At 36.4% G+C, this 22,747-nt stretch overlaps 1 protein-coding gene across 5 annotated transcripts in view; it reads right to left on the bottom strand.

The window, feature by feature from the left end:
• Positions 1 to 2,850: 2,850 nt before the first annotated feature.
• The window catches only part of MTPAP (mitochondrial poly(A) polymerase), a 42,478-nt gene continuing 22,581 nt past the window's right edge, over positions 2,851 to 22,747 (bottom strand). The window contains exons 7-12 of one of the 5 annotated variants that reach the window (XR_004620925.1): positions 15,072 to 15,164; positions 14,918 to 14,991; positions 12,560 to 13,269; positions 10,781 to 10,871; positions 10,536 to 10,690; positions 2,851 to 6,315 (exon numbers count right to left, since the gene is read on the bottom strand). Coding sequence is in view for 1 of the 5 variants with exons in the window: in XM_002919658.4 (XP_002919704.1) it covers positions 12,907 to 13,269; positions 14,918 to 14,991; positions 15,072 to 15,164 (530 nt within the window). In the remaining 4 variants the exon portion in view is untranslated. Of the gene's footprint in view, positions 6,316 to 8,464; positions 10,711 to 10,780; positions 10,872 to 10,898; positions 13,270 to 14,917; positions 14,992 to 15,071; positions 15,165 to 22,747 lie in introns of those variants that run through there. The other 4 variants (XR_002142773.2, XR_002142772.2, XR_002142774.2 and 1 more) reach the window with 4 other exon arrangements.

The raw sequence follows: 22,747 nt of genomic DNA, 5'->3' as shown, positions 1-22,747 counted from the left end.
AAGAGACACACTTCAGAATTAAGGAAGCATTTAGACTCAAAGTGAAAAAATAGAAAAAGATATTCCATGAACAACAGAATCAAAACAATAAAATATCTAGGAATAAATTTAACCAAGAAAGTTATGTATCTGTAGAATGAAAACTGTAACACTTTACTGAAAGAAACTGAAGAAGACAGAACAAATGCAAGGACATCTTGTGTTCATGGACTGGAAAAATTAGTATTGTTAAAATGTCCATGCCAGCCAGAGCCAACTGCAGATTCAGTACAATCCCTATAAAAATCCCAATGGCAATTTTCAGAGAAGAAAAATCCTAAAATTCATATGGAAGCACGAAAGACACCAAAGAGCAAAAACAATCATAAGAAAAAAAACAAAAACAAGAATACCCAGAAACATCACACTTCCTGATTTCAAACCGTACTACAAAGCTATAATAATTAAAACATTTTATGGTTCTGGCATAAAAACAGATAGACCAATGGAACCAAATACAGAGTGCAGAATTAAACCCTTACATATATAGTCAACTAATATTGATAAGGGAACCAAGTACACTAATGAAGAAAGAGTAGCCCCTTCAAAAAATGGTGCAGGGAAACCTGGAAAACCACATACAGAAAAACGAAATTAGACTCCCACCATCACCATTCACAAAAATTAACTCAAAATGAATCACAGACTTAAACATAAGACTTGAAACTAAATTCCTAGAAGAAAACATGAGGAAGAAGATCCTTGACACTGGTCTTGGCAATGAGTTTTTTTGGATGAGAAACCAAGAACACAGGCAACAGGGACAGAAAAAAATTAACAAAGTGAGATTGGATCAAATTTAAAAGCTTCAGCCCTGCAAAAGAGACAATCTATAAAATGAAAAGGTAACCTACAAAAAGGAAGAAAATATTTGCAAACCATGTATCAGATAAGGGGTTAATATCCAAAATTTATAAAGAACTCTTCTATTTCAATAACAAAAATATAAAAAATCCAATTAAAAAGATGGGCGAAGGGACTAGACATTTTTCCAAAGAAGACATGCAAATGGCCAACATATACCTGAAAAATGCTCAACATCACTAACTTCATTTGGGAAATGCAAATCAAAACCACAATGAGCTCACCTCACACCTCTAAATATGACTATGATCAAGAAGACAAGAGATAACAAGTGTTGGTGAAGATGTGGAGAAAAGAAAACCCTTGTGCATTGTTGCTAGGATTGTAAACTGGTTCAACCACTATAGATTGCAAGGATGCAACATGGAAATTTGGAAATGATACATATATCCAGTATCTCGATTTTGGTGATGGGTACATGTCTATATCAAAACTTAGAAAATTTTACACTAAAGATGTGTGCAGTGTTTTATATGGAAATTGTACTTCAAATTAAAAAAAAAGATTGAAAATTTCACCTTGAATACTTGTTGGCAAAAAAGAGTTCTAAGGATTGTGCCTTGGGGCATTTCTTGGATCTTCCCCAAAATCATTCCAGGTATGCTCTTCAATTTTCTCCTGTTTTCATTCTTTTCCTGAATCCTGTCTTTCTCTTTCTTGGTTTGCTTCCTCATGTTATGGAAGACATTCTTCAGAAGTACTGTGAGAAAGGACACTTCTGTAAAATTGCCTGAACAGTATTTATAGGACAGCTTGGCTAGGCACAGAACATCGGGTCATAATTCCTTTTCCATCAGACTTTGGAAGGCATTGGCTATTACCCTGTTTCCCTTGTTGCTGTTAAAAAGATCAAAGCTATTCTTATTCCTGATAATATACCTTTGTAGATATTGTTTTTTGTACTGATCTTTCCTTTTCTTCACTCCCTCCATCTCTCCGTAGGATCTTCTAATTGCTTCCATCAAAGTTATGATAATGTGCTTTAGGATGAGTTTATTTATCCATTTTGCTGGTCACTCAGCAAGCAGCTTCAACCTAAAAACTCATATCCTTCAACTTGGCAAATTTTCTTAATGATTTTTCCTTTTTTTTCCCCTTTCTCTCAATGGAAGTTCTACTCTTCAGGTTTCAGACCTACTGCTTTTGCTCCTTTAATTTTCTTACCTTTTCTTTTTCTTTTTTTTTTCTTTTAATCTTTCTTGGCAATTTCCTTAATTCTAACTACCAACCCTTATGTTGAGTTTTAAAAATTCTATTTCAATTTTTAAGAATTTTGTTGAGTGTTTATTATGTATATGTATCATTCTGTTCTTTCATGGATGCATACATTCACTTGTTTCTACAAGCATGTTAGGGAAAGTTTCTATCTTTGAGGTGTCCTTCCTTCTGGATAGGAGTATGTTCTATCAATCACTGTTTTGGTTTCTCCCACGTTAAGAAGTTTTTCTCAGAGAACTTGTGTATTATTTCCTATTGCTGAACTCAGATAACTTGTGTATTATTTTCCTATTGCTGAACAAATTACTGCAAATTTACTGGCCTAAAACAGCACAGTTGTGGAGGTCAGAAGTCCTAAAATCAGGGTATCAGCAGGGCTGCATTCCTTGTGGAGGCTCTAGAAGAAAATCTGTTTCTTTTCCAGCTTCTAGTTTCTTTTCCAGCTATTCAATCTTCATCCTTTCACTGCTGGTCCTGAACTCAAATATTTACAATGTAAGATAATGATTTAACTTTCACACACACACACACACGAAAGAGAGAGAGAGAGAGAGAGAGAGAGAGATATTTCCCCAAATGTATTAATTTTCTGTTACTGTATTAACAAATGACCACCAATTCAGCAGTTTAAAACAATGTAACAATGTATTTATTTTCTCTGTTTCTGTGGCTCATAGTCTCTGGGGTCAGAGANACACACACACACACGAGAGAGAGAGAGAGAGAGAGAGAGAGATTTCCCCAAATGTATTAATTTTCTGTTACTGTATTAACAAATGACCACCAATTTAGCAGTTTAAAACAATGTAACAATGTATTTATTTTCTCTGTTTCTGTGGCTCATAGTCTCTGGGGTCAGAGACTGATTTAACTGGTTTTCTGCTCAGGGTCTCAGAAGACTCAATAATATCAAGGTGTTGGCCAGGATGTGGTCTCACCTGGGGCTTGAATAAATGAATAATGAATAAATGAATAAATGCTTATTCATTCATTATCTCAGTCTCTTCCTGTCTGGAACTGAAGTACCCGATTTCTTGCTGGTTGTTGGTAGGGATAGCTTTCTGCTCTCCAAAGTCATTCTTAGGCCCCAGCCATGTGGCCCTCCACAACATAGCGGCTTACTTCTTCAAAGCCAGCAGGAATCCCTCTCTAGTGGGCAAAAGGATCTTAGATCATATAACATAATCACAGGCATGATGCAACCATCACCTTTGGCATTTAATGCAACCCAACCAAGAGAGTGACTATTCCATCCTACTCACAGCTCTGATCACACTCAAGGACATAGGGTTATACAGGGTGTATACTCCAGGGGGTGAGAATCCTGGGAGCCACGACAGAATTCTGCCTACAACATCATGTATTAATTTTGAATTTTTCTTTTAGAAGACGTTTAAAGATTTGAATGGAAGCTGAGCTTTTAAATTCTTCTTGATACTGTTTTTACATCTTAACACATTTAAAACCACGGACAAAATATGTGTGTGGTGGGGGTTGGGGGGAAAAAGTAATTTACCGATTACCAAATATACGCCGGGTAGGGTGCTAGATTCCTTTACTTTATAGTTTACTTCCTGTCTGAGAAAAGAACAGCATTTGAACCACAGAGGCACCAAAAAAACCATGTAGTCAAATCAATTATTAGCATGTTCTTAAGGCTTTTAAGTACAGAGAAGAAAATTAGACAATGATAGTAACTGTCATTAAATTGAAAGGCTAAAACTAGTACTTCCAAATTTTCCTAAATGAGTGACTAAGCATGCTTTTGATGGTTTTGGAAAACAAATACTCCACATTTCCCAGCGTAATGACCTTTTTTTTTTAAGCAAAACAGATTTTAGTGCACAGAATTTAAAACAGACTGTAGCTTATGTAACTAAATTTAATGGCCTAAAATATCTTTTTCTAAATCATGCCGGACAGATTTTATTAATCTATGAATAAAGTTTACTCCGGGATGGCACTGCACATATTTAATCACAGTCAACTCTTTCTTCATCTAAGAGATCAAATACAGCTAATATTGCTTGGAAAATAAAAACTACAAAGGACTTCAGAATTAAGAAACGTTTTAAACCACATTTAAATTCAAATATTGCTTAACCCAACTTTCATCCTGAAGCATCAAGGGGAAGTTTGAAGTACAGTCTTTGTTCAGAGCAATCAAGATAAAAACATCAAATAATTTCAGTTTTCAAAATGGTTTTACTAAATATTTAAAGACCTGTATGAAAGTCTCTGGCAATATAGTAATGTTAGACTATATGCAGCAAACCATAAACGCAAGTTGAAAACCTACTCAAAATAATGACGGCTATTTTTAATTGTTAGTTCTGTTACCTACACAAACATAGGCTGATAAGATAGCAGAAAAACAACAAATATGAAATGGCCAAACATCAGAGAAATAACTGACTCATAATAATACAGAACACCTAAATTATTCCACTAGTGTAAAAACGCACTGAAATGGTTGTGTTCATGAATAAGATACCATGATAATAACATATGCTTGAAGTTCAAAAGAAAATTTCTTCTTATAAAATTATAAAAATTTTAAGAAGCATTTTGGCCAAAAATACCTCATTCTTGGTATCGACCCAAAGAAATATTTTGGAAAACTGGAAGAAAAATTGTATTTCATAGTTTTTGAAGTGTCTCAAGACAGCTGGAAAAAGAAGATATTTTCCCCATTCTTATTTGGGCATTTTGCACGTATTCACACATGGCATAAATTTAAACTTTGAACTGGCATGTACAAAATCCTGCATGAGGAAATCACAGTCCAGAAATAATCAGAGTCCAGAAATAAAAGCAATTTCTGAAAAACAGCATGAAACATTTGCAGTGCCCTCTTTCCTTACTGGTGAATTAGGCATTCACTGCAGACAGGTGTTCACACTGTTACCCAAAGCCCAACTCAACACATATTGGTAAGTGAGACAGCATGTGGAAGCTCCTTACAAGGAAGCAAATGAAATGAATGGTATGTATCATTTCTATAAGGTTAATATATATATATATTTTTATATATATATATATCTTATATATATATATATATAAAAATAGGAATCACAAAGAATTCAATGTAATGGCACTCTAGGTAATAAACACCAACTCCCTGAACACTAGTAAAGGTGGGCAAAACTGAGGTCAGTTACTTGAAAGCATCCAAATGCCAACAAGGTAGTGAAAAATTACAGGACAGCGGAGAAGTAAACGTACACAGGTAAGCCCAACATCTAGGGCTACTACTCCCATAGGGACATCTGTGGATGAGGCAGGCTGAGGAGAACTTTCAAAAGACTCACAGGAAAGGGGACAAAAAGTTTAGGGCTTATCAAGGAGAAAGGACTCTGGTAAAGGCTTCCGGTTTTGGATGGGGACACACTCTGAGAGTAAAGAGTACCCAGAATCAGGAACTGAATCCAACTTCAAAATCTCAAGCCCTTTCTTGATTAAGGTGATTCAAGATCCTAAGTACCCTTACCTGCCTTCTGAAAGCAAAACCAAATCAGTTCTGAAGGAAGACACCACCTCCCGGAAATAATCCCTGCTCTTTCACATACAATGTCAACACAAAAAATAGGTGTACTAGGAGAGAAATCCAACATCATGAAAAACAGAGAACCACAGGGCAGCAGATATCCAATTATCATACACAGGCTTTAAAGTGACTGTTTAATACAAGAAAATCAGACATGACTGAAAATTTAGTCAGAAAATTAGAAAAAAAAATTTCAAAGTACCAAGTGGATATTCTAGAACTGCGGGGGGGGGGGACTACTAAAGATGATAATTCAGTGAATGGGTTTAAAAAACTCAACACAGCTTAAGAAAAAAAAAATAGTAAACTGTAACACAGTTTCAGAAAGAAATATCCAGAATGAAGATGGAGGGGAAAGGGCTAGAAAATACACAATAAAGTATGGTTGAAAGTTTTCTAAAAGTGATAAAAATAATTTTTAGGTCATTAAGCTAATGCTGAACAACTCCACAGCACATCATCATATGTGCTGACATAATCCACACAAGCCATGATGTGGGAAACTCCTTAAGACAACCCATTATCTTCAATAAATTGTAAGGAATTAGAGGGATGAAACAGAAACCTAAAGATTAAAGAGACTTCAGAACCAAACCAACCAATCACAGTATGTGGACAGTAACCGGATCCCGACTCAAACAAATGTCCTGGGGAAAAAAAAACAACAGTGAGATCCGTAAGACAACTTGAACACTAACTGGATGTGATGATATTAAGAATTATTGTTTTTCCTTGTTCCGTTTAGATTTAATAATGGTTTGTGATTGTGTTAGAAAAAGTATCTTTTGGAGATTACACATTTATAGATGAAATAGTTGAATGACTGAAATTTGCTTAATACAAAAGAGGCAAGTAACAGGGTTATAAATTAAACACGATTTGCCATAGCGTTGAAATAAGTGATAGATTCATGCAAATTCATTGTACTCTTCAGTTTACTTTGTTCAAAAGTCTCCATAATAGTTTTATTGAATTACTGGTACACTCGACCATCTTTACTACTTACGTGTGCATTTTAGTTGCATCTGTGATCTTTGTCTTTGTTTTTGCCTATTACTTCTAGATTTATAGATCTTAGTATGTATTAGAAAAATGAGCCCCTTCTCATTAGTTGCAGAATTCTTCATTTTGTTTCTGTTTTAAAGTAGTCAAATTTATCAATACATTCTTTTATCAGCACATGTCATACGTGAAAAGACATACTTCCCTACTTCACATTTATAATGTTCATCCACGGTTTCTTTTAGTACTTTATGATTTCATTTTTCCCACCTCCATATTTAAATTCCAGCTCATCTGGAATTTAAAAGAGTGAGAATGGGATCAAACTACTTTTTTTTCCCAATAGCTATCAGCTGTCCCAACACAAATTATTGAATAATCCATGTTTCTACTGACTTGAAGTGCTGCTCTTAGGTTACTGAATTCCCACATATATCCTGAATCCATTTCTGGGATTTCACTGACTTGTCTATCGCAAACCAGTACCATTCTGTTTCACTTACTTATGTCTTATATTGTAATAAGTTATTTACCAAATTAAAAAATTTCTCCTAGCTGTTCTTGTATGATTATTCTTCGTGATATACTTCTGATGACTTTCACATTTAAAAATCCTTACAGGATTTTAACTGATTGCATCATTATTAATTGATAAATATGAGTAAAACGTTACCCTTATACTAAGTTTTTCTATTCAAGAACAAAAATCATTTTTGCAGTAATTCAAACCTCTCATATCTCTTGGTAAGCAGTGTGTCTTGATTTATGGTGTCTGGTACGTAGTAAACATGGTTACTCAATGAATGACTCTATTGAACCAGTATTTGGGGATTAAGTGTCATTATTAGAGAAGTCTGAAAACTTTAAGAAATCAGTGAAGCTTCTAAACAGAACATACCTTCTGGATGTTACAGAAAAAATCCTAACTAATTAAAACCTTTAAACAGTATCCTTTTCAACACCTGTACAAAAATTTTCACGGATATTCAGAACGACCTTAAAGCGCTGTACAATTCCAAGTTATCCTCAGAAACACACAAATATAATTTCATACTCATTTATCATACATGTACTCTCTTAAATCCTACCCATTTGAAAATTAACAGTTTAAATGTGTAGATAGAAGAGGGAATCATTAAGTTAAAAAACAAGCTAATAGACTATTGCATTACATTAGGAGAGGTAATCAACACATGAACTAAGCTAATGGCAACAGAATCAGAAGAAGATTAACCAAACAAAGGGGAAAAAAACAGAGTCTAAAAGGATCCCAGCATTTGAGCTGTGGTGGCAGACAATAACAGCACTAACCACAGAAATAGGCAAATTATGAGGTTAGTCGATTTTAAAGAAGATAATTTTAACTCAACGCAGCCTGAACTGGAGGTGAGGAGCGACTGTTAGGGCACAAAGTCCAGAGCAAAATCAACATCAAGTACTAGCGGGTGGGACTGAGACAATGATTTGACAGCGCTATGCCCAGAAGTGATGATGAAGCTATGGGAATCAATGCTATCTGTAACCTGTTTATTTGAACCCATCTTACTGGTCATTAAAAGATAAACGAAGTGCTACCACTCACTGTTATCCTAAGCATAGTTACTTCTTTAAAAAAAAAAAAAAAAGAAAAAAGGTAAACAATGGGATGCCTGGGTGTCTCTGTCGGTTGTCTGCCTTTTCTGCTCAAGTCATGATCCCAGAGTCCTGGGATCAAGTCACACATCTACCCCCCTGCTCAGTGGGAGTCTGCTTCTCTCTCTCTCTTTCTCTCTCACCCTCTGCCCCTCCCCCCACTCGTGTGCTCACTCTCTCTCTCAAATAAATCATCTTCTTAAAAAAAAGGTGAATGAGTCAAATATAAAAATATACAAAAGGTATTATGGTTCTCTTTTTTAAAAAGTCAATTACATAAAGTGAAAGGAAACCAGTCAATATTGATAACTGAATTTTCTAATCAGTAATGCCAAGAAATCAAGCAGGGAAACTCCCAAGATGTTTACTGCTGGGACTATTAGAGAATGGGAAAGAGGGGGATGTGAAGAGACATTATCACACAGATCATTAACAACAGCCCTTCTAAATCACCAAAATTAGTTGTTAACGAAGAATAGCAAAGTGAAGCTTGTGTGAGTTTTATCTTGATAAGTGTATCTATAGAATTACAATACACATTTTAGATGGAATTAAAAAAAAAACAAAAAAACAGCCTTTGAGTTTCAAATTCCATCTCATAAGTCAGCTTCATAACGCACCTTTTACCATTAATTTTTGGGAGAGAGAACATGTCAATATGTTATTTTACACCACTCTCCAAGTCCATGTGTAAACTCAGCAAAGATTAATTAAAATCCTAATCATTAAACTGCATTAATCTAAGCCAAATACCAGTAACTTTGTTACAGGAAAAGCTTCAAAAATGTAGGACTTTCACTGTACATAACAATTTAAAAAGTTAAAGAATTTTGGTAACCCAGAACATAATACAGACCTGATTTGTAATCTTTTCGTTAATTTGAGGCCACTTTATTCAACAGCATTCATCACAGTAAGTTTTCAGTGTGCCATAATTCAAAATAAACTCAGAAAAAATAACAATAACATATTTTTTTTTTAATTTTGCCTTGGCCTATTCCAAAATAGGTATCATACCACATTATATTGGCTTCAAAGTATAACATTTACTATTCAAGTTGAATCTTTCCAATACCCTCTTTTAAAATGTTTCAGCCCTACATGCTAACAGCTTCAAAACTTTACCTCAGGGGCAAGATAAGTTTCATTGCATTCATCTAAGAGTAGACAGAAAAAGTGAGTAATGCCTTTAATCTAGCCTTGACTCCACTGAGTTCTTAAAGGTGGGTGGGATATACATACCACAGAGAACATACCAATAGTATATTTTTAAATAATTTTAAATAATTTGTGGTGATTTTATATATCCTGTATTACACATATTACAGATTAAAGATTCTATCTAAAATAGACATTTTCTGGGAGTTGCTCCATGGGAATTCCAGAGGAACATTGTAATGTTTATATTCTTTGGAATATGTATCCACAACTGAACTCTACATGAAACCAAAATAAGCCTTTCAAGTATTTCAAATAAATTTTCCAACATCATCCCGAGGTGAAAAGTGATTTTTGGTTATACTTTCATTCCAAGTATATATTGCAAAGAATTTCTCATTAATAAGGCTTTACATGAAATCGTGTGTCATGACCTGGTATTTCCTGACGGTAACTTTAATACTTAAACTTTATTTCCTTATTTAAATATTCAGAAGAAAGACTCCTCTGAGGTATATGGGGGTCAGCTTCTGGACCTTTATGGAAAATTTAACAGCCAAATTTTATCTAACTTACTGATGAGATCCATGGAACTCAAATTTGCAAAAAAGGAGCACTGATCTAAAAGTACTTGGTATGAACAGATTAATCGTCTAAAAGCACTGCCTTAATTTTCATTATTTTTCCACAGCAACCTTCAACAGCTTACCAGTGAAAATACACTCAACTTCCTTAACTTGCCATTGGAAGTCTGTCACGATCGCACTCAACCTGAACAGTTTTGAGTATCACGGTAAAAGCTACGTCCCAACTCACCCCAACTGCCAGTTGTCCAAATACACTTCCCTCTTCCTGACTCTTCCTCAGGCTGTCCTCCTTTTCCCAGAATAGTAAGCCCTATGCCCCTCTCTCAGTCTACCTATCCTTTCGAGATCTACCTACGCTATTCATCAATGAAGCTTTCTCTGATCATCTGAGGCAAAAATGATTTATTCACTTCTATGGCATTTTGAATGTTGCACTCCTACAAGGTTTTCTGAAGGGACGGAATGGCGACCGGAGGACAGCTACTCACCAACTGATTGCCAAACTCTGGCAAGCGCAGAGCTGCTACACGGCCAAGCTGTGACTGCCTGGTGGCTCTTCCTGCTGGCTTTGCTGCGGATGTTCCCTGTGTTGGCTTAAACGACACATGCAAATGTAGCTTTTCCCTACTGTGGTACCAGCAGGCTGTAAGGAATTGAACAGAGCTGTACTTTAAAGGTCAAGGAATTTCTAGGAACACGACATAACTTGAAACAATTCTAATTCTGTTTTCACCTGACTACAGCCCCTGAGCAAAAGGAAGAAGAGGTACGTAGTAAATGACGGCAGCCTACTTCGACTGATTCTCTCTTCTCCTCTGGGATCCCTAGAGATTTGTGAATGAGATAGATTATAGATTTTTTCCTAGAATGCCTCTGGCCAATTCTCTAATTTCCTAAGGATGGGTAGTAACTCCAGGAATTACACTAGTGGGCCATAAAATCCGGAACAATGTAGAAGTGACATCGATCTCATCTAGGTAGGCTCATTCTTTCACATACTGAGCAAAACTCACTGTAGATGAAGGCTACTCAATGGAAGCTTGGTAACAATCAGCTAGAAAAGAAACGCCTTGAACAAGACTTTTTCCTGACCTTACTGCTGCACTCAGTTTTAAGTAAGAAGTGGCAATGACAAGTAAGAGGAGATTATCTCTAATATGTAATAAAGACCACGTTTTAAAAATTTGGGAGGTGATACAAAGAACTTATGAGAAAACATTAAATTTGTTTGTAGTCTATGTTCAGTTGACTAGAAGTAAAACTTTAGATTAAAAGATCTTTGTAGATTAAAATTTCACATAATTTAAATCTCAGCCTGAAAAGTAACACAAACCTACAGTGTTCGGAGTTGTTCCAGAGATTACCAAGGGAAAAAAAAAAAGAAAGAAAATGCCAACACATATTTCATGTGCCTAAATGATCATTTTCGACTTAACATCAACCTAAAAAAGAAAACGTCCAATCAAATATCTGGGAACAGAAAATCACTTCATTTAGAAACTCTAGCGTAATTACGCTTTTTAAACCTCTTTTTAATTCTTAGTACAGATTCTAGCCCAAGAGAATAAACCTAATTAAAGAACAAATGAAAAATGGCTTTTAAAAGAACTATATAAAAGAACACAGCTACTTGTTTGTATAAAAGAATGCCATATATGTATTAAAGAATACGGACACGTGTCTGTTGGTTTCAGATGTGCAATCAAAACAGCAGAGCCACATGAGCACAGAACTCCACTGCTTCATAACAATTCTATTAGTGAGTCCCCCAAAATATCCCAAGCAGAGCGCATTAGAGTTTCTGACCTAAAATTCAGATGGGAAACGATTTTGAAAACCACTAGAAACTGTAAATCTGAATTCTGAGTAGCAAGAATGACAACTTATATACCACGAAAATTAAAAAATAAAAGTAACACGTATAACATGCCAGACTCCAGCACTTTCTTACGTACCTCGTGTAATCTTCACAGAAATCTGTGAAGTAGGCACTATTACCAGCCCCTTTTAACAGAGAGAACAACAGGGGCCCCGAGAGGCTGAGTAATTTACCAGGAAGCCCCTGTTTTCAAGCACTATTCTACTGGCTTCTGTAACCAAAAGTTACTCCACAGGGAATGTATGGAAATTATATTTCCATATGTATCTGTTTTGATCAGGAAGAAAGGAGGTTTCAAAAGATAAGAAAAAGGATACTGGGAATATCACATAGTAGAAACAGGGTTTTATTTTTGAAAACAGAAAAAGTACCTAATATTCTAGAATACAATGTACCAATATTTTTATGTATCTGGCTTAGATGGTAGTGAATGAAGTGTCTGCATTCATATCTTTTAAAAACATGAACATTTTTGGAAATCTGTTCTAATTTATATATGAAATAAAACAGGAGAACCTATTTTAATTTATATGTCAATAAGAGCACTTCGCTTGAAAAATACAAAAATACATACTAAGGAGTACTAGCAAATTCTGAAGCTTTATTGTATTTACTGACTACATATGTACATACCCAGAAGTCCTTTTAAACGATTTCCATCCAGGGCCTAATGTAGAAATCAATGATGGTTTGATTCTAAAACGGATTTTTACCACTTGCTTTGTATAGTTGATTTGAAGTCCCTTCCAATCCTCTGTCACCTATTCCTTGTGGCGGCCGTTCTCAAGTGCCGATGGATCTGAGTCTTATCAGACTGAAAATGTCCCAGAACTTCAGACCAGAAAGAAGCCCAGTGAGAAGATCAAGAAAAGAGACATCAGATGAAAATGGGTATATATGAAAGTTTCACACCAGGTTTCCCAGGCAATCCAAGAGCACCTTCTCCGAGAAAACCAGTTCTTCAAGCAAAGGAGGCACCGCTATCCCTGAGTACTGACCGTTCTCTTCCCATTGGTGTTTGTGTCATTTTCAGGACTGTGACTTTTTATGGATTCCAGCAAATTTTTAATTCTTTCACTTGCAGGCTTCTTCCTTTTCTTCTTGGCAAGAGACACACTACTTACCACAGAAGGCTGCAGCAGCATTGCCAGCCCCCATGGCTGATTACTTGATGGGGAAGGGCGATCTTTATCTTCCTGACTTAAAATCCAGGCACTTTCTCTGGCCAGATCTACAAATTTTTGTAGCTGGCTTTGATTTACATTTTTGCTGATGTTCAGAGAAGTTTCAAAAGGATTCTGAATGTGCAGTGGAGAACACTCAGGTTTGTTTTGTTCCCTTCCCTACAGATTATCATAAGGAAGACAAAATGTATAAATATATGAAAGGCTCAGCTATAAGAACAATTTAGTTTAATAAAATGTCAAAAACAGGGAAAATCCCAGCATTTACTTTGCAGAGTAAAGAATTGCTTTCCCAAGAGAACTGGGTATGTATACATGTTACGTATTTGTTGTGTATGTATCTCTGTGTGTCTGTGTGTGTACTTCTGATTTTTTTTACCACTATAGTTTTACAATTACTGTTTAGAGAAAAATAAATTAGGTTTATGAGCTATGGATGATGACGCTCAGATGAGAGGTATATCTAGACTGACTCAATCAACAGAAATATTCTTAAAGTATCAACTTTGACCTAAGAGGATAAAGCAAGAAAGGGAAAAAAATGAAAAATAGCAGAAAATAAAATGAAGACACACTTATTTTTGAGACTTGCTAAAAACGTAATAGAAGCACACAAAATTAGAATCCTTAAATTAGATACAGTAATTAATGTTTCCCAAGAATAAAGTTAGAAAGTAAGAGAAGGAACAAAGGATTATTCATTATTCATTTTAAAACACTGTAAGTTTCCTATTACATTCCGAAAGATCCAACTCATACAAGGCTCCGACAGGTAAGACAACATCCCATAGAAATAAAAAGAAGAGCTAAAGTTGTGACTCATATGACCAGCAGTGATGCATTAGCACATATAATTTTCTCCTCTTTCAAATGATATCACATATATTACTAAAATATCAACAAAACAAATGGCCAAGATTCTCCAATGTGAGCAGCACCTCCATATTCCCTAACTTCTCTCCTGCCCTGCCCTGCCCAGCAGGGGTCCTGCCTGTCCATCATCTCTGACACCTAGGGGTAAGAGTACAAAAAGGATAAAGAACTTCATGTGATCAGTGACCTTTTCCTCATATGGACTCTAATGCCATATTAGCTTGCATTCCAGAGCTCTGTGTCCCCTCCTTCTCCCTTCCCCACACTTTTTTGTTGTTGTTAAACAAAATTTCCATGAGCAGGATAAGAGGCAAGAATGAAAAAAGGAAGAGCTGAATAAAACAACAAAAAGAGAGTATGTGATTATGTGTTTTATGTAGCCAATCTTACAATGGTTGTAACCAAGTACCGAAATGATAAACAGAATAAACCCAAACAGCTACCTCAAGTATCCCTCACTTGATAACAAATTTTGCCTAGGGTTCTGCTCTGGATTTTCTTTAAAAAAAAAAAAAAATCTATTATTCCAGCTACTTATATGAACCAAAATCATAACTTCATTTGCCTAAATAAAGTTAGAGCTCAAATTGAGAGAATCACCAAAATCTAGAGGGCTATGTATCCTACGTCTTCCATGAACACAAAAGCAGTTTAACAAGAACTGCAGATAAAATTATGTTTTCCCAAAAATTTTTCAGAATATATTCCACATTTTGAAGGATGCAGTATTAGACGCCAAAACAGCTGGCTTTTCCTCTTCCAAATAACTAGACGAATGATTTTATGCAGCTCCTCTAGGCATCAGTTTCCTTCTTACTATCTATTACAGTGGAGTTGAAATACACTAACACATTAGAGCACTTAGAAAACTAATTAAATACTAGTACAGCAGAAGACCAGACACTTAGTCATCAAATATTAAAATATTATTTACCTGTCGAATATTAATGGAATTTTTATTGAAAGCGAAATTGCCAAAATATTCAAAAAATTCTTTCAATAGTGATTCTGCAAGAAAATAAAACAAGGAAAATAAGAGGAAGGTCTGTTTCAATTAAAAACAAACAAACAAAAAGAAAAACACCTACCTAGTGTTTCTGTGTTTCCTGAAGGTTTAATTCTATTCAAGTCACGAATAAATGTACAGTTGTGGCCTTCTATTATACATTTATCTTCTGCATCTTCAAAAAACAGAAATGGAAAATATTTCACATTTCAAAGATATTGCCTACTTCAGAAAAGGAATCTATAATTAACTAAATCAAAGTTACAGATTAATGTGTCCTTTTATTAGTGTTACATATATTTACAGTTAATAGGATTTAAAACTCCTTACCAAAAAGATTTGAGACTAATTATAGTACAGTGAAATTAGCATTTCATTTTTTTTAACATACTAAAATTGTCCATCAACAACCCAATGATTCTTAATCTATCTTTTGAGGCCATCAGTTTTTCAGTTATAAATGAAAATGTAGATAGTTCCCATCTTTCACCAACTCAAATCTTGGCTCTATCTTTGATCAATAACATTTAATTTCCCCTCCATTTCCATCCTTATCACCCCTTCATGCCTATATTTTCAACAATTCATCCATGACACAAACTGAATGCTCTAAGAGTTTTGAAGAACTTCTGGTAATTTCTAAAATGCAGTACTCTAGCAACTAGAATTCACTACCACAAAGTAAACAGCACCCTGGACTTATGCATTTGCCTTTTCTAATAGTATTTGTATCTTCAGAAGGAATCATTCCCCTCATGATAAATATAGAGCCAGCATGAAATCCCTCACCCACTCTAATCTACCTTCCGCTGTACAACAGCAGGCAAATTCCCACGCTTCCAAAAATCAAATTAACAGCCACTTCATCTGACAGCATTTCCTAACTCCAAGCTGGCCATCCTCCGTTGGTTACTTCACACTCCATGAGCACTTACCTGACCACATTGTGATTATGTATGCACGTTGCCCACTCCCCTACCCCAGGCTAGGATTACAAATGTCACTGTCCCAGTCACTACTCCCTCTCTCCAAATCCAGTCTAGCCACAAGTGTCTAGCATACAGCAGGCAGGTAACCAGTAATCTGAACGATCAATGATAGCTTGAATGTTATAATCCCCAACAGGGGGATTAAATATAGAAATCAGAAAGAGATAAATAAGGGTCCTTCTAATTTTTGTCTCCCTTTTTTTGTGGTTTAGTATTTTTTGTTAAGACTTGGGTTACTAATATAATTTCTCAAAAGTTACACTAGATTCTAACATATTAATTTTATTTATTATTTAAAAAGATTTATTTATTAAGAATGTGCTCGTGGCGACAGGCGGGGGGAGAGGGAAAGTAGACTGCGCTGAGCAGAGCCTGATGTGGGGCTCAATTCCAAGACCCTGAGATCACGACCTGAGTGGAAACCAAGAGTTGGATGCTTAACGAACTGAGCCACCCAGGCACCCCACATATTAATTTTAATAGCAAATTTTATGTCATCTATTATGCAACTGTAGTACCCTGAAGAACTTACAGTTACACTTAGATCTATTTTTTTAAAAAGATTTTATTTATTTATTTGAGAGAGGGGGAGAGAGTGTGTGCACGAATGTGTGCATGGGTGGGGGGACAACCTTGATTTCTGACAGTGGAGCCTGACGCTCTGCTCCATCCTGGGACCCTTAGATCATGACTGAAGTCGAAGTCAGATGCTTAACCGACTGAGCCCCCGAGGCACTCCATGCTTACATCTATTTTTTATGGGACTCAGACACGTTTTACTCTTCCAAATCATCAGCAGTTATATTTCTTGTGACACAGTGCCAATCATATATATTGATGTTCTTTTAGCTGCCGTGTCTTTTTTTACAAACATATTTCCAATTAAAGCATTACTACTATAGAAAAATGAGATCCACATTAAAATATTCTAGAACTGTACAATAATGAAAAACTGAGACTGTCTCTGTGGTCGCTGGTCTTCACCAGAAGGGTTTTTAACAGAAAGTATTAAAACTTGAAGGAAAAAAAAAAAAGCATCCCTGACGTAAGATAGGTCCATCTTTGTTTTTTCAAAATCCCTAAGGCATTCAAACCTAGCAGGTTGGCTGTCAAGTCTTTCCCCTCCTATCCTCTCTCCCCCATTTGTCTACTAACACCCAGACAACATCCACACAGTCCAATATAATAGCCACCAGCCACATGTGGCTATTAAAGTAAAAAATTCAGTTCCTCGACCACACTAATCATACTTCAAGTGCCCAACAGCCACAAGTGACCAGTGCCTACCCTACTACATACAACATGGATATAGAACATTTCCATCATCATAGAAAGTTCTATTGGATAGTACTGCAATAGAAAAATGACTCTCAACCTATTCAGACATATGAACCCTATCACTATTAGTTTAAACCTGTGGCACTCTTTTCTTAGAAGTACTGTATGAAACGGTGACAAAAATGTGTAAGTAAATACAAACTGTCAGTCGTGAGGAAAAGAGCCAGGTAAGCACCTTAATTAACTCATATTAGGAGCTTGACGACACATTCCTTCACCTTCACCTTAAGCGAACTTAAAAACTATGGAAAAGTAAGGTTATGTATTTACTAAATTTGATTTCCTTGGTTCCTTTGGAAACCTTAAAGCCTCATGGATTTGTACATCCATTACTCTTTTTCGGCACAGTGTACATGACAAATACAATTCACCGAGTAACATTCTCACAGACATAGCCAGACTGATAACTTACCCACACTTTTTCAGGGAACTAATATCCATACCATTGTAATTCATAATTAGTCACAGAGATCACTACTGGCACTCTTAATAGATGACTCAGGTACGGCAGTACAGAATATCATGTCTATGGGTTGTATAATTATTTAGGTTAATCTTTCCAGTCAAAAGAGCAAAATCTACACTATGCCAGCTCCATGTATTTCTAGCAAGTCACCTGAAGTGGACAGGCACAGATGTAAGGGGCGTAACAGGCATAAAGTTCTTTGGAAGGCGTTTTTTTTCTTTGATAACAAATCTTTTATGATGTCCTATTTTTGTAAGAGGAGCTTACTGGAACAAAGCTTGAATAGCTAAATCATATAACTATATTCGGCTTCTACTATAACTATTAACAGGTCCAAGCCTTCCAGTATGCCATGGACCAGCAGTAACTGAACAGGAGAAGCCAGTAAGTGATCCCTGCTGTACTAATTCATGCAGACTGTTTAATACGAGGGGGCAAGGCACTATACACTTAGACANCTTTGATAACAAATCTTTTATGATGTCCTATTTTTGTAAGAGGAGCTTACTGGAACAAAGCTTGAATAGCTAAATCATATAACTATATTCGGCTTCNGATAACAAATCTTTTATGAGGTCCTATTTTTGTAAGAGGAGCTTACTGGAACAAAGCTTGAATAGCTAAATCATATAACTATATTCGGCTTCTACTATAACTATTAACAGGTCCAAGCCTTCCAGTATGCCATGGACCAGCAGTAACTGAACAGGAGAAGCCAGTAAGTGATCCCTGCTGTACTAATTCATGCAGACTGTTTAATACGAGGGGGCAAGGCACTATACACTTAGACACATTGCCGTTTCGTTTCCTTCTAACCCACCCAGCCAGAATGCTTTCTGAAATGCACGTTCAAGCAACTGCTCTCAAGTACTCGGATCTAACCTTGTGAAGAATGTAAGTGCTATGGTTATATCCACGTTTCAAAGGAGCTTTATTTATTGCCTCATAGCTCACTCAACTCCAGACTGTAACTCAGACAGTATTCTTCACATCTGCACATCCATAATATAGACTGCTCCCTACTAATCACTTATGCTCATCAACAGACAGGGTAAAGTTCTACGTGCTTCTCCCACCACGCCATATGCTCCAATAACGCTCAGCCTCTCGAAGCGGGAGCCTATATACTGGGTAAGAGCACATGCTGTGGGGTAAAGATGATAAAATGAACACAAGCATCCACCCTCACCCCTCCCAAAATACCAAGGAAATGAGAGTAAAATGACACAAAATCTTAAAGATGGAGAACAGAAGAAATAGGAACAACCAAAAATTTTTCAATTGAAAGAAGAGATGGACAAGTAGCAAAGACAGGAGATCTGAAAAGGCTGAATCCTAAACTAGCAGTAAAGAAAGCCAAGAAAAAGCCCGATCTACAAGGGAGAGCTTCCAACAACTCAGGAGCTGTAAGCACCAGGTCTAACTGGAAGCACCAGGAGGGGAAGCTTGATGGCTGAAGAAGCAGTTAGACTCCCCCAGATCTCTTCTTCCCTGACAGAAAACCTTAGGCTTACTTTGGAGAGGGCAAAAGAAAGGATATCTACAAAGAGAGATAGGAGACAGCTGAGGGTAGGAAAATTGTTTTAAAAGCAACAGTAAGTGAACAAAAGCATAGTAAATGTCAAAGTGACAGCATGCTAGTAACAGGGTCTTTTCTTCCAGAAAAATATTAAGAGTTATTTCTGGGGAATTTGACTAGCTCAAGAGGAATGACCCAGAGATAGTGACATAAAAAGTGCCCACCAATAAAACAGTCCAGCTACATTACCCTACAATGAAGCTCATAGTCAACAAGCCCCACCTAAGCTCAGAGATTCAAATGAACTTTTTAGTTCCTAACTCAACCATGGGTGGAAAATCAAAGATTATCAGACACCTGAGGAAGGTCTCTAACATGACACTAAACTTAAAATGAAAAATGAAATAAAATGAAGAAAAAAGAACTATTTGGAAAAACAGAGGCTACATAAAGAATTAATTAATAGAATATTTGATGATTGACTGTTTTGACACAAGATTTAGACAACTAGTAGCAAGCCAGAGATTCAACTAATGTTAAGTACATAAAAAACTAAGCAAATGAGAAAATAAATAGTATTAAAAACTATTAACTCCAAAGAGTAGAAAAAGTTGGGCAGGAAAGGAAATTAATTTTAGTTCACTCCATAGATTAAAGAGGAATAGCATTTACATAGTCATACTAGTATAAAAACTGCATAGCAAAATTAAGCCATAGCCATATTCAGAATATGAGGGGTGGAAGAGATGTGTGTAAGGTGAGGAAAAAAAGGTAATTCCTCTTCTTCCATAAAGGGAAGCCATACATAATGCCTAAAACTAAAAATCAAAAAACATGGTCATCATTTTGCAACATATACAAATACTGAATCACCAAGCTCTACATCTAAAACCAATATAATGTTGTATATGCCAAATACACTCCCCAGTTAAATATGGAAATTAAAACACTTTATTTTGAAAATATAGTTTATAGTAGCAAACAGATCAGTTAAGAGTTCAAAGCGGTTGCCTACAGAGCGATGCAACAGGAACAGAAGGCACAGGCTCAGAGTGTGAGTTATCATTAACAAGTATATAGAATATTTTACTCTTTACCTACTATGTAAATCTGCACTTTGATAGAACTGAACTTTAAAATTCAGTCCTTTTCACCAAACAGCATTAAGAGAGTGAAAAGGGAACCACAGTATGTATTTATTTGAGATATAAAGACCTACACATAAATTCGTAACATGTGACAAAGGACTCACATGCGGAATATATAAAGAATTCCTATAAATGAATCTTTAAGAAAGACAGGCCAAGAGAAAAACAGGCAAAAGACTTAAAGAAACATCACAAGAGTTACCCAAATGACTGATGTAGATATGAAAATGTGCTCAACTTCATTAGTCATTAGGGAAAAGAAAATCAAAACACACCGTGCCGCCACTACACATGCATTTAGAACAGCTACCATAAAAACAAGGTAATACCATGTGCTGGCAAAGACACAGAGCAATCAGAACTTGTCCATAATGCCTGTGGGAGTTTACACTTTGGGAAACTGTTTGGCAGTGTCTATTGAAGCTGAATATACCCAAATCCCAAGACTCAGAAATTCTATTCCTAGTTTATACTTGACAGATAGGAGTGCCTGTACTCACCAAAAGAAATGTGCTAGAATGATATTAGCAATTACCTGTCATTGTCCCAAACTATAAACGATTCCCATGCCCATCAAAAGTAGAATTAAAAATATTTTTTGGTATGTTCATGAAAAGAGTACTGTGCCACAATGAAAACGAGTGGTCCACAAATACACGAACAGTAGGAATGAATCTCTTAAACATAATGTTGAGAGGGAAGAAACCAGAAGCAAAACAATCCACACTATATGATGCCTTTTACCTAAGGGACATAAACAGGTAAAATGAATCCATGATGTTGAAAAGGGGGTTGGGGAGGGCGTGGAGGGATCAGAAGGGAAGACAGCCAGTGCTCCCGCGGTATTTATTCAGTCAGGGTGGTGTTTCCATGGGTATGTTCAGTTTGTGAAAATTGATACATAGACACACATGTACTTCTAGGTGTATTATATTTCAGTTACCTTAAGAAATTTGGAAAACCTCTCAAAGTTTTCTCACCTATAAAATGAAAACAGTAAACGTGCCTCATAAGATTTGCTGGGAGGACTGAATGAGATGGTGTATAAGACTTTTTAGCCAAGGGCCTGGCACAGAGTTAGCACCCAATAAACTGTTACTGGCTCACACAGAGCTACCAATTCAAGCTCTCTTCCATTCTGGGGTTTCTGCATCAACACGGCCAAAGATACTATACCCAGTTATTTCTTCCTCCAACCTTTAATTCGTCACAGGAAGGAAGCACAGGGATCCTAAACAAAAAGCTGTACTCAAACAGCTGTTTATGAGAGGACAACACCACAGAAATCACTAAGTGCAGAAGTAAATGTAACAACGGCAGCAAAGTCAAAATAAGAGGGAACACACAATAAGAGACATAGTGGGGAAAGGAGTGGAGATTATGAGAAAACACAAACAGAAATTCAAGAGTAACCAAAATACAAAAGTTGCCATCGTGCTCAGTACAAAAAGCTTTCAACTGTAAAACGTTCAGCCAATCCTCTGAAATCTATTTACTGAACTTCTATGGACCCAATACTATGCCAGGAACAGAAGATGCAGAAATGAATCAAAGGCCGCCTGCCCTAGAAAGGCTTGGCCAACACAGGCAGGTCAAACAAGTCGGCCACGGGACAGCTGTTACAATACACGTGTACCAGGTGCTTGGAAGCCAACAGAGCGCTACCTCCTGGGAGGAAGGCGGGAGGGAGAAAGCCAGGAGTGACCTAACAAATGAGATCCTGGACTCGGTTTGCCTTCTCTTCCCCGGCATAGTCCCAAAGAGGTTCTCTCCATGGGAAAAGAGGAGGTACTGCGAAGAGGCAATTACAGGCAAGGACAGAGATGTAAACAAGAACAAAACATCTGAGGATCGGCAAGGAGGTTAGAGTGCTGAGGCTCCAGATTTGCACACAGAAGTGAATGTCAGAGACACGAGGAAAAGGAAGATCAAAGAGACCCTAACTACAACTCTATGATGTCTGGATTTATTCTAGGTTCCAACCAGGTTTATGAAGCCCTAGAAGTGCTAGAAGGTGTTCCAGAAGTTCATGCCGCTTTCTATTAATAAACAAGCAAGCAAGCAAGCAAATATTTTTCTTTTTTAAAAATGACAAATCGAGCGCCTCTATCTGAATATCGAGGGAGAGGCACAACTTATAAGAAACAAAATGATTATACGTAAGACTTAACTCACTCAGTCAATCAACCCTAGTGCCCAAGATGGTTTTGGTTGTTTCAGAGTTTAACATTGTTTTTATTCTTAGTCAGATCCTGTTGAATATATACCAATGTGGGACCACTGGTTAAAATCAGAAGT

The sequence above is a fragment of the Ailuropoda melanoleuca genome, chromosome 15 (genome assembly GCF_002007445.2).
Source record: "Ailuropoda melanoleuca isolate Jingjing chromosome 15, ASM200744v2, whole genome shotgun sequence".
NCBI classification, from domain to species: Eukaryota; Metazoa; Chordata; class Mammalia; order Carnivora; family Ursidae; genus Ailuropoda; species Ailuropoda melanoleuca.
This window is presented reverse-complemented; position numbering and strand designations above follow the sequence as displayed.